Source organism: Hyalella azteca, unplaced genomic scaffold (genome assembly GCF_000764305.2).
Source record: "Hyalella azteca isolate HAZT.00-mixed unplaced genomic scaffold, Hazt_2.0.2 contig16434, whole genome shotgun sequence".
NCBI classification, from domain to species: domain Eukaryota; kingdom Metazoa; phylum Arthropoda; class Malacostraca; order Amphipoda; family Hyalellidae; genus Hyalella; species Hyalella azteca.
The window spans coordinates 17,207-30,568 of record NW_025946257.1 but is presented as its reverse complement, the minus strand read 5'-3'; the positions used below and the strand labels follow the sequence as shown (position 1 = coordinate 30,568).

The 13,362-nt window shown below is 40.0% G+C and overlaps 1 protein-coding gene across 1 annotated transcript in view; it reads left to right on the top strand.

Moving 5' to 3' along the window:
* Positions 1-13,362, top strand: part of LOC108682604 (sushi, von Willebrand factor type A, EGF and pentraxin domain-containing protein 1) — a gene marked incomplete at its 3' end in the record, with an annotated part of 48,367 nt that overhangs the window by 19,410 nt on the left and 15,595 nt on the right. Inside the window, 1 exon segment of the mRNA XM_018171800.2 lies at positions 13,034-13,212. Coding sequence (XP_018027289.2) covers positions 13,034-13,212 — 179 coding nt within the window.

Below are 13,362 nucleotides of genomic sequence, written 5' to 3'. Positions count from 1 at the left end.
TGGATGCAATTTCTTGGTTGGATGCAATTTCTTGATTGGATGCAATTTCTTGGTTGGATGCAATTTCTTGGTTGGATGCAATTTCTTGGTTGTATGCAATTTCTTGATTGGATGCAATTTCTTGATTGAATGCAATTTCTTGGTTGTATGCAATTTCTTGATTGGATGCAATTTCTTGATTGGATGCAATCCCTTGGCTGGATGCAATCCCTTTGGTGGATACAATTAACTAAGGAATGAGCATTGATCAGTTCAGTGATGACCATTAATAACTTCAGGGATGCTAACTAGAGGTGGGAAGTTCACTAGTTCAGATTAGGTATTGTAAGCTCCAGTTGGGCAGAAATTTAAAGAACGATCGTCGGGCAATTTCTCAAGTAAAATGTACCGTCGTCAAGTTCGTTTCAATGGAATTTCTTCCTACCTGATATATATTAACTCAGAGTCCCTTGTGTAATATTCAACTCAACTATCAAACACTAACATAACTCGTATAATTTATCATACGGTATCGTTTCATTCCAATTATACGGTCTCGTTTCATTCCAATTATACGATCTCGTTTCATTCCTTATCATACGGCCTCATTTCATTCTAATTAGACGTATTTGTTTCATTATAATTACTTCTTTTCGTATCACTTCAATCATTCTGTCTCTTATTATTCTAATTATACGGATTAGTAGTCAATTAACCTGCCGAAATGGGAGACTTCGCCTGAAAAACATTCCATTCTTCACTAAATAAGGACCGATGGATGCGCGATGTATTGGTTGCAATGCTATTCCTACCTGACTTGTAAATGAGAGCTCAAGTTAAAGTCTCGCCTAAAATATGGTCCATGGAGACTGGATGCTCCTTAGGAATATGGCTTGAGTAACGTGACTCATGCTATCTATAAAGGGCATAAGGCAAACGACCATACACTCATCAAAATTAGTGGATCATTTGTCCAAATAGTAACACACAGCAAAACAGGATGACCCACACAATTAAGGGCAAGAAGTGCATTGTTACTTGTCTAAATTGTTTCTTAAATTGTAATTAATTAATTAAATCTTAAATTCTTGTCTAAATTGTAATTGTTTAAATTGTTTCAACTTTCATTTGTGAAATAATGCTGTCATGCTCTGATCTGAAGTGATGATACGCATCAATGATAAATGATACAACAAATTATGTTCGTGAATTTGTCATTCGTACGCAGCAATTATTATGTTCTTATCGAAGTTGATCAAATTTAATTCATTCTTCAAATCGAGGACCGTTGGAACAGATAATTAACCTGCAGTTGTGGCTGTATTTGAATGATCAAGTGTTAATCAAGCAAACGCGAGATTTTATCACGCAGGTGCCATTTATTACACTTTCACGGCTACGAAAATAATTCAAATGCTGCCGTGCGAGCGCCGGAAAAGTCTTACGTCTGTTGTAGTGATATTTTAATAACGGCTGTAGTGGTACATCAGTATCTCTTGTAGTGGCATTTAGTACCGGCTGTAGTGGTACATCAGTATCTCTTGTAGTGGCATTTAGTACCGGCTGTAGTGGTACATCAGTATCTCTTGTAGTGGCATTTAGTACCGGCTGTAGTGGTATATAAGTATCTTTTGTAGTGGCATTTTACTACCGGCTGTAGTGGTATATAAGTATCTTTTGTAGTGGCATTTTACTACCGGCTGTAGTGGTATATAAGTATCTTTTGTAGTGGCATTTTACTACCGGCTGTAGTGGTATATAAGTATCTCTTGTAGTGGCATTTTACTACCGGCTGTAGTGGTATATAAGTATCTTTTGTAGTGGTATTTTACTACCGGCTGTAGTGGTATATTATTTTATCTTGTAGTGCTATTTTGGTACCGTGCAGCGATGTTTGCAATGAGTTTAAACTTGACCCATTCAACTTGTTCCGTGTGTGGGAGTTTTTCATTTCAGCGTCACTGAAAGGTTGCCATCATCGTCGAGGTTGCGACACGACGTCTCGCAATCTCCGACAACGTCGATCATACGCGACGTGCGTTTGGCGTGCGTTTGACGTGCGTTTGACGTGCGTTTGACGTGCGTTTGACGTGCGTTTGACGTGCGATTGACGTGCGTTTGACGTGCGTTTGACGTGCGTTTGACGCGCGTTTGACGCGCGTTTGACGTGCGTTGCGACGTGCGTTTGACGTGCGTTGCGACGTGCGCTTGACGTGCCCGACTTTCCAGCTGCTCAATGGAAAAAATAGGCGTCTCATTGGCGTCTTATGTTGAACAATAGATAATTATTATTTATTATTTTTCATAATGAATAATAACTGTGCCTTGTTATTTTTTAGAAAAATGTATGATAATTGCGACATTTTTGTACATATATACTGTGTTTTCAATGGGTTTTTCTCCGATAATTTATCTCGTTTTATGTTCTTGTGTTTTGCAGTGGGTGGTTTTTTTCCGCAACCACGTCTGAAGTGTCTTAATTTAATATGTACATCATTTTTCATGATACTTAAATCATTTTTGAAAGCCATTAGCCAAGTCACGTAATATGTACCTTAACGCCGAAATGTACATGCTAAGTGTCATAATTAAATGAATACATTACTATTATGATACCTAAATCATTTTCGAAAGCCATTAGCCAAATCACGTAATATGTATCCTAACGCCGAATTTTACATGTTAATATTATTATTAATCAGTGGGCATTGAGAAAGAATTTGGTACGCTAGATCCGCTGCTTTATAGCGCCTTATTTCAAGGCTACGAGGTCAGGGGAGGTTAAGCCATTGACCTTTCAAATCGCTTTGTCTTTACGTTCATAATTCATATATGCGTAATGTTGGCACAAATCAATTATCTTTTATAAGATATGTGGTTCTTAGGTGTGAATCAATATATGTTTTATCTGACTATTAACCGTCATTTCAAGTTTTGTTTGTCTCTGGTTTTTAGACTTGTTTCTCAATTTTGTTCATTTGCTAACAAATACAGTATTTTCATTTTAATTCGATTTCACTGCGCCGATAGGCGTTGAATATATATTGGCTCTGAATATTTTTCCTCAAGTCTCTTGGTTCAGAGCCATCTTTTACAAGTCTGTTGCTCTTATCTCTTGCAAGTCTCTTGCTCATATCTCTTTGAAGACTCTTGCTCATATCTCTTGCAAATCTCTTGCTATTATCTCTTGCAAGTCTCTCGCTCTTATCTCTTGCAAGTCTCTTGCTCTTATTTCTTGAAAGTCACTTGCTCTTATCTCTTACAAGTCTCTTGCTCTTATCTCTTACAAGTCACTTGCCTTTATCTCTTACAGGTCTCTTGCCCTTATCTCTTGCTAGTCTCTTGCTCTTATCTCTTACAAGTCTCTTGCCTTTATCTCTTACAGGTCTCTTGCTCTTATCTCTTGCCCTTATCTCTTGCAAGTCTCTTACTCTTATCTCTTGCGAGCCTATTATCAGAGCATGGCTTGATATAAAGAAACAATTTTGTCTCTACAATTTCAAGCAATAATTTTAATTGATTCAACGACGTGACTCTGATTGAGGTTGCTTTGCATCTCCGTATCTCGAGCATTAATTTAGAGCAGACAGGAAACTAGGGTTCTGCTCCAGTTCCTCGGCTCGCTGGATAAGGAACTTCTCCAGCTGTGTGGGTGTGTGAGGAAAGCTGTGTAGTTGTGTAAAGAAAGGGCTATGTGGGTGTGTGAGAGATGGGGCTGAGTAGGTGTGTGAGGAAAGGGCTGTGTAGATGTGTGAAGAAAGGGCTATGTGGGTGTGTGAGAGATGGGGTTGTGTAAGTGTGTGAGGAAAGGGGCTGTGTAGGTGTGTGAGGAAAGGGCTGTGTAGATGTGTAAAGAAAGGGATATGTAGGTGTGTGAGAGATGGGGCTGTGTAGGTGTGTGAAGAAAGGGGCTGTGTAGGTGAGGAGGGTTGCAGATGTATAGGTTAATTGTAGCATAGACCTGAAGCACACCAATGAGTTTCAACAAGTTACAATTTTGCACCTAACACTGAAACGGCTTTTTAATACCATTAATTTGTTTGCAAAAAGAACTTCAGCAACCAATATAAATAAAAATTGAGCCAATTTTTGTGGTAAATTATGCCATTAATTAACAAAAGAAATTTCTGAATACAATGTTTTTACCGGTTATTCTTTTTGAGCTATTTTAAAGAAGAAAATTAGGCAGATCTAAATCTTGAGTAATAACTAATGATAACTTCAGGATGAGCGAAGGCAGTTCATATACATCAGGCGGTACTGCTGAGACTTGCCAGCAAACTCAGTGTTACAAAGTAAATGTTCCTTGGGCTATGAAATTCAGATTTGGGTTAAGAGACCAGAAGCACACAATATAAAAAATACCACGAGTTGTCGAAGGTTTATACCGTAAACTGGCGGTTACAAATAGCACTGAAAAAGCATTTATGAAGTCGCAGCTACGAACGAACAGGCAATTCACGTGCAATTCTACCTCAAGTGGCGGTCACGCTTGCAGGTCCGGTCAGTTCTAGCGACCCATATCGTTGGTTGTCCGCAAGACTGTCGCTTCCGTTGGCCGCTTGCATGTGGGTTACAACTCTGCGCTGAACATCGCTAGGCTGCCGGCCAGACTGTAATTTTCTTTGCCACAACGTAATTGTGTTTGACTCACTTAATACTGAATGGTGTCTGTAGGCCGTTGTGTATGACTCGCTTAATACTGAATGGTGTCTGTAGGCCGTTGTGTCTGACTCACTTAATACTGAATGGTGTCTGCACGCCGATATGTCTGACTCACTTAATACTGAATGGCGTCTGCAGGCCGTTGAATACTTTTTACTCAACTACACTCCCGATGATTATGTTCTTGCATTTTATCTAACAATAAATTGATGATATTTGCAGTGGTGGGCACAGCTAACCTAAAAGTTAGCTTCGATAACCGCTAATCCGCTAACTGAAAAGTTAGCTTCGATAACGCTAAACCGATAAATCACCGAAAAATGTCGCGAAATTTGCCGCTAACCGCTAATTTTTAATATATAAATTTAGATTATGCTTAATTTGGGGGGGGGGGAACTCTGAAAAAAGGCCTATAGAGCTGAACTTTGAGCCTTGAAAAGGAGCTTTCCAAAAAAGATGTAGCATGCCAAGATCAGATGATGATCAAGATGTACGTAACATAAATAATAATTAAATGAACAAATGAAATTAGGCAGTAGTTGACATTCAACATACAGTTTATTAAACGAATAAGAAATATTAAGGTTACACCAGGGTTACACACTCCTTTTACTCTGGCTTGTCCTTCGCCTTCATCTCCTCGAGGTGATGATTGTTGCCCTTCATGAACATCATCCTCTCAAAGTTGGCATCTGACAGGGTGGCTCTCTTGGCACTCAAGATGTCCTAGCCTATGGAAAACAGGCGCTCAACTGCAGCACTGGATGGGATAGCTGTGTTGTACTTAACGAAAAGGTTCATCAACACCTGCTCGCCCAAGAAGGCAACGTCAGTCAATTCCTCCTTCGAGCTGCTTTCCAGCCAGATCTTCACCAAATTCTGTGCCTTGGACTTCAGTGACCAGTGGCTCCTCCTGCACTCCATGGGCTGAGTAATGCTGCTGAAGAAGTCATCTTCCCCATCCTCGTCATTGCTGGTGGTGCTGCTGCCCTCCTCAACGGTCTCCCTCAGGGCTGTCTCCACGGCGGTCTCCATGGCCTTCTGTACCCTGCTGAGATGGCTGCGATTATGCTTTTCTAGCCAGAACAGGCAAAACTTAGGGTGGAAGGCCGCTGCCAGCTGGCACTCCTTGTCTTCTAAGAGGGACCCAAACCTTTTCGTGATGCCTGCCAGCATTGCGTCCACCAGAGGACTACAGTACAGGACGTCTTGTGTTACTGCCAGTAACACAAGACGTGATTGGCTGACGAACATTTGATGACGTGGTCAGCCGTCAGTGTGGGCGTGGCACACGGCTTACGAAACTTAGCATTTTAAAACATTAGATTAGAGATTTTAAAGATTAGAGATTTTAAAACATTTTTATCGGACTGCCAGTTAGCGGAACTAAATTTAGCGGAAGCTAATTGGTCCGCTAAAGGTTTTCAAAGTTAGCTGAACAGCTAATCCGATAAGGAAAAAGTTAGCTTCGCTAATTAGCGGTTAGCGGATTAGCGGAACTGTGCCCACCACTGGATATTTGTAGTGGTGAGGTCTGCGATGATGCAAGTGGTCGAGCCATATCTGCAGTGTGGGTGAGGCTTAAATGTTCATTAATTGCTGTGTCGAGGGAACTAAAGTGACCTGTCTACATATATGGTGACTTACATCCTTCTTGGTTAATAGCTCTACAGTTTTGTTTTTACTCCTCTGAACCAATCGTTGTAACTCGTGTAATTCATATTTGTATCTGATATTATCACTGAAGTACTGAATAATATTATTGAACGATGAACTATCGTTGAACTCTAAGTAAATATAAAATTTATGAAGTAGAGTTGGATATTCTATAAAAAATGTACTTTTCGATGACGATTAAAAAAAAGTCGTACAACATGTTGCCATAACACCGCCGATTTTGAGAAAAATCTCACATATGAAAAATTCAAAGCCGTTCTGTTCTCAAAGAAATATACTCAGTTCATTCTAATCCTTATCTATTAATCCGTTTCTTGAGTAGTGTAGGAAATTGGCTTTTTCAAATTTTCGGAACTGGTGGGCTTGGTCCTGTTGCCCCCAGACTCACGTCTGGAAGTTTAATCGTCAGTTTGAACTTTCAATTCGTGGGCGAGTTCGTTACGATGTAGAGCCCTCGTCCTTGCTCTGCTCGTGCGTGTTCCATTGTTCGTAAACTTTACGAGAATTCTTGGGTTCTAATTCTGCATGTTAACAGTGAGTGTAACCATTCGATTTTTTATCGCACAGCTTGAATATAGTCTGGTATTCACAAACAGTTAATAATTTCATCTCACCAGAAAATATAAAGTGAATTGTAGGTTAAGTTAATTAACAAAATTCAATAAATAAATAGTACTGCAATTCGTTTACTTTCCTCAAGTATATTCTCAGCAGTCTGTGACGAAGGTTTGTTAAGTTTGTCCGCAGTTGGTAGCTGCATGAAGTTTAGTGGCTAACTTTAAGCTGAAAAATACTCCGGGCGGTCAGTCACCTCCTAAATAATTATCTGTCCATCACAACCTAAAAACTAATATATTTATAAATGGTAATAATAATTAAAATATACTAGTCTCAATTTAATAGTCTAAGAACTGCAATTGCAGTAGCACTGCAGTATTGAGGCTACAGTGAAGTACAGGCTTTCTATTTTTACCGCCGTGTTGTGACGTCATTCGTTAAACGCTGCACCGCTGTTGCGTGCGGTTACAGCGCTATACCGCCACCCCTATTGATATGCGAGCCGAATTATCGTAAGTTATATGGCGGCCGCCCAAAAACCGTCTGTGATTTTAATCTTCGACTCGCTACGTGATTCCTGGAGTGGACGATTGGAGCTACGACGCCTTTCTCTAACGTACGTGTTATTTTACGTATTATTTTTACGTGTTGTTTTTATTCTTTTAACCTTGTTGAACCAAACTAATTTGTATTACAAATCGCGAAATTTTTCATTTTTTCTGTCTCTGTCAGTAATAAAATTTTCACTTAGAAAAATATGTCCCATTCTTTTGGATCAGCTCGAGGAGGTGACGGTCGTTTCAAGCATTAATCTTGTATCTTAATTTGTAAAATGATATAATAATACAATATAAAAATATAAGGTAAAAATGCTATATGGAAATGTAAATAATCTTGCTTACAATTTTGATTGGATTTTGATAGTCCAGCTTTAGAATTTCTTCCAAGGTTTTATATTGTCAGTTTAATATTATTAAAGAAAATGAAATATTTTACACAGTAAATCCCAAATGTTCGAATGTGAGCAACATTTGCATAAGACTTAAGGATACAATCTTACATGTATAACAACAACAGGAAACAATTGTCATCTCTCATAAGAAAATGTGAAAGCGCCGCTGCAGATCACAATTACGAGTCCTTACAGAGATCCTCGGATGTGTTATTACGAGCTCAATAATAACAGAAAACGCGTTCGCGCAATCGTTTCCTATTCGATAACAGCTGCCGGAGCTCCATCCTGTAACCGTTCCTTGTCGGCTCTTGGTCTGCGCCGATCAGCATCTTGCGAAGGAAACGTTATCTCGAGTAACGAACGCGTGTTACGTGACGTTACGATGAGCTCCATGGTGTTATGAGGTCATAAATATTAATACAACGATTTCTCACCGAGGGTATAGCCGGAAACATAAGCTAGTATAACAGATAACCTAGGCTGGTATAACAGATAACCTGGTCGCATGTTCAGCAATTTATGTAGCAATGACGGTGATAATAAATTCAGGTCGCTGCAAATTATCGTTCATTAAAATACTAGCGGATCTGCTGCCGTTTCTGGGACCCCTCTGATCCCTGAGTATTAGGATACAATAATTAGTCGGGATTTTATACCCAAATTATGCATTTAAAAATATCTAAAACTTTCGTCGAAATTAAAAATTTCGATGGATAGAAAAAAGTTTCCAGAAACGTGAAGGGGCACGCAACTTAGTTTAAATTCATAAGGAACTGCCTAGTCCTCGTATCGCTGGATTAATTTCAAGTTTTAGGAAGAAACAACATTATTGTTGCTCCCTTCGTTGCAGAATTGATTAAACGTTTATTTTCAGCTGTTGAGATTTAGTTTGAATTTCGGGACTGAATCTGTCGCACTATGGACAATTTCTAATATAATAAGTGTAATTTTATCCATATTGCCATGAAATACATTTTTCGCCTAATTCTTACTTAATATTAGTACATTATTTTCTATTTAAAGATACGTAAACTTGCTGCTGCTGTGCTCGGCACAGAGCTTAAAGATTACCTTCCAATTGTCCATAGTTCGTCAACCTGCCAGAAATTCCCTATTATTTTATAAACGGGTATTCTCACAAGACCAAAAATTTTAAGCCAGTTTAACTTCTTGCTCCTACCACAGCTGCGTTAGAGCCCATTAACTTGATTGGCATGCAGGGTGAGCCCGTTTATATTCTAGAAGCAACTATCCAGGTAGCGTTGGATCGCCAAACCTGATGGTTATAAGGCAATGGTTTCTTGAGTAGTCCCACTGTTTTTCTATGCGTTTTTGAAAAATATTAAACGTTAATTCGAACTTGGGGTTGGTTCATTAGTAACGCCCACAGTACTAAACTTATGGAAGACAAAAATCTGACGTAACAAGTTCGATCGCAGCACCTGACAAAATACCTGACCGTAATACACGATACGTAAGAAACGATACCGTTCCAAGAAATCAAAAATATCTGGCGTAGGGACTGCGGTACCTGAGCTTAGCGACCAAAATAACAGATGGAGCCTCAATACCAAACACGCAGATCCTAGTTTAAAACCGGAATAACTGATAGAGCCTCAATACCGAAAGCCGTTCCCACAAACTTGTCTTTGCAATAGTAAAAACTAGCGTAGAGGTCGCAATATATGACGGGAGGGGGAATGCGCACGTGTACTGAAGAAGTGCCGACGTCGGTCAAAGGGGTGATGATCAGTAATTGAGTGATTTATCAGTAAAAAGTAATAATATTTTATACAAAAAATTCAAATCTGTCATAAACAGTATATTTAAGGAAGAACCACTAAAATTATAGACTAGACTACCGGAATAAAGAGAAATAGCAAATGGCTGAGCGCAAAGCAAGAACGTGCAAACATCGAAAGTGGAATAGCCGTAACGCCACATAGAAGGCCCCCTGGTTTTCCACAAAGGGACCTTGGTTCTGGATATTTGAAGCCTTGATTTTAAATTGAATGAACCATTAGCCGATCTATTGGCCATGATTCTTCATGGAGTGGCCATGATTCTTCATGGACTGGCCATCATTGTGCATGAAGTGGCCGTGATTTTGAATGGAGTGACAACGAACATGGGAGGTAAAGCACCATCCTGAGTGAACATATCATGCTGGGGACGGATGAATAGGAGCAAATGGTTGGCTCGTGATTGCGGGGCAGTATTGCGGTGCAAAAGTGTAGCAGGATTGCGGTGCAGGATTGCGGTGCAGGATTGCGGTGCAGGATTGCGGTGCTGGATGGCGGTGCAGGATCAGTTAGGTGACCGATGCTGCGCAAGAGAAGTCCTTGACCTCGAGACTTGGCCAGCGGCGCAACATTCTTCTCCCGGCTACCGGCCTCCTGCCGGCGCACTGCTGTCCAAGTCTATTGACTGACGCTAGAAGCCTTCATTGACGATGTACCAGCAATGCTCGCTTGAGTACACGTAGCGACCCAAGTACAGGCAGCGGTTCATGTACGCGTTGCGGTCCAAGTACACGTAGCGACCTGAGTACACGTAGCAGCCCGAGTGCACGTAACGGCCCAAGCACACGTAGCAGTACGAGTACCCGTAGCAACCAAAGTACACGCAGCGACCTAAGTACACGTTGCGTCCGATTTTTCATTTGTGATTGGTTGGTTATCTTTGAATGCCGTCAGTGCTTGGCTGATCGAGTTACGAGCTCGGAACTATTTATGTTAATGTTCGTACAAACCAATGACCATGAAAAAGATTATGTTATTATATTGATATTACTTCTAAAGTTCTCCTCAATCATGTTTTTTCTGTTGTCTTTGGAGATTCGTGGTAACATTCACATATAAAAACATAAGTTATTTGACGAGTAGAATTTTTTCCCGTTCAGACTCTACGGTAGAGTTTGAACGCGATGTTTTTATACTGCCCATCAATCATGCCGTGGTGCATTTTTCAGAAAATATCGGACTTACCGTAAGTTACTAGAACATCTCCCTATGAAACATTAGGTCAGCTAGGCAAGTATAAATTGCATCTCAGGTTAAACCTCTACGAAATGGTTGAGATAACAGGCTAAACCTCGACCTCGACGAGATGGACAGGCTAAACCTCGACCTCGACCCATGATAAATGGCATTAATCTAAGTGCTCGTTTATTGCAACGAATGTTGGTTCTACAATATTTGTGTTCAACCTTCCTCAGAAAACATCATGCAAGTTCAAACCTTCATAAAATTATTAAAATGAGATAAAGTTCTTACGCTAGATCACGCGTCAAACTTCCAATGTTCCCCGCCTTGGCGGAATCTTAAAGTTTAAAATGTGACGAAATTTAATTCATGCTGTCGCCATTTCTAGATAACGGTACAAGCTATCGGATAAACGTTAGAATTGCTCTTATTTATTGCGTTGTCTTGTCTCATAGGCAAATCAAATGCTTACAGTGACGAATGCTCACGTACTTTACATTTGGCATATCTTTATCGCGATCATTCTAGCCGAATTACAGTAATTTACACAGTACTGGTTTTGTGTTGACTCGTCTTCAGTGCTAAACAAAGGCTTTATTATACATAATATCCTGCTCTTAATGTTGTTTTCTTGGCTATTTGAATAATTCCCGCTTACGCACACACTGATTAGTCTAATGCATTCACTGTTAACAGTGAGTTCATGTTCATCACCTGGGAGCGCCCGCTGTTTGGTGTAGGTCTTTATTCACATGCAGGCCTTTATTCAAGACGATCCCTAATGTCTCCCATTAAAAGGCGTATTTGTAATAAGTGTTCATTCAAGTTGTTCGTTACCTCATGAAGTGATTAAGATATTCTTATGTGCTTCTTTACAGCCTATCTATAATTCGATCATAAATTAAATTTTCTTCAAGAAAAAATTTTTTTAGATTCCACATTGATTATTCGTCTGTATATTTTAACTCAATAATCCCGTTAGCTTTCGAGTTAATTGGTACAATTTCTGGCGAAAACTCTATCGTTGATCCCGTTTCACCGCTCAGTGAGTTTTTTTTTCTCTTTAATTGAAACGTTATCCCTCAGGCAAGCTGAACACATGTTACATTCAGACTCAATTTATTTACCGCTATTTCTTTATTAACAATCTTCTCTTGCTAGATCCCAAACATCTGTTCTTAGTAAAAATTCCAACGTTTTTTCTATATTTTCCGCAAGCATTCGATTGAAGTTGTATTGCTGTAGAGCGTTCATACGCTGGCTCACAGGTGCGATTATACCACAGCTGTGATCGTACCGCTGTCTCTGACCCAAGACTCCGAGCAAAAACTTACAAACGCAACTGGAGGCTGGTTGCTCTGAGGTGGAGGTTGCTCTGAGGCGCAGGTTGCTCTGAGGCGCAGGTTGCTCTGAGGCGCAGGTTGCTCTGAGGCGCACGTTGGTTTGAGGCGCAGGTTGCTCTGAGGCACAGGTTGCTCTGTGGCACAGGTTGCTCTGAGGCGCAGGTTGCTCCGAGGCGCAGGTTGCTCTGAGGCGCAGGTTGCTCTGAGGCGCAGGTTGCTCTGAGGTGCAGCAGCAGCATAAATTATGCTGCAACGTAATTTATGATTGTGCAGCATCGTCGTGCTTCTGTATTTGCAGATATTCCATTGTATTCTTTTTACATCTACTAATTTTTTTCGCTCGACGACATTCCTCGCTTTTTCGCCGCTGTTGTCGCTGCAGGTGCAACCGTAATAGAGCTAAAGTTTCCCTAAGGATGTTAGCAATTATTTGTAATCCTAATGCGTACACATAAATAGATAAAATTATTATTACAAATAAAGAGAAGTTAACAATATGATTCAGTAAAGAATATTATCAGTACTGTTATGAGTAATCAGACTGAAACGATCTAATTTAAATAACAAACAATTCACAACAGTACCAATATAATTCTGTTCAAATCGTACACAGAAATAAACAATTATTATTACCATTCTACGAAGCATTTATCGTGGTGTCTGCTTTAAACGAACTTCGAGAGCACGCCATGCCTAAGATTAATAGCAAGCAAAAAATAAATAGACACAAGAAAAGATAGACAACAATGTAATGTAGTAAGTAACAACAATATAACAAAATAACATATAACTATATAACAATATAACAATAGAACAATAAAATAACATAACAAAATAACAATATAACAATATAACAATATTTGTTTGTCCAGGTTTGGCGCGGAGTTGCTGCTGGTGGACAGCTACGTGGAGAACAACTTCACGCAGCACCTGGCGCACTCACAGCTCGACCATCCCACCAGCAGCTACTGGCTCGGCGCTGTCGCCCTCAACGAGCTCAACACTAACACCCTCGAGTCCGCTGGCGGCGATCATGTCTCCTTATATTCAGGTACAGAACTTAAACTAACAAATGTATCTTTATATTTCCTGGTCTGGAAATGATAATATACAAGTACAAGATGATATATTTATATAGGAGCCCTCAACGACCTCAACACTAACACACTCGAGTCCGCCGGCGGCGATCATGTCTCCTTAT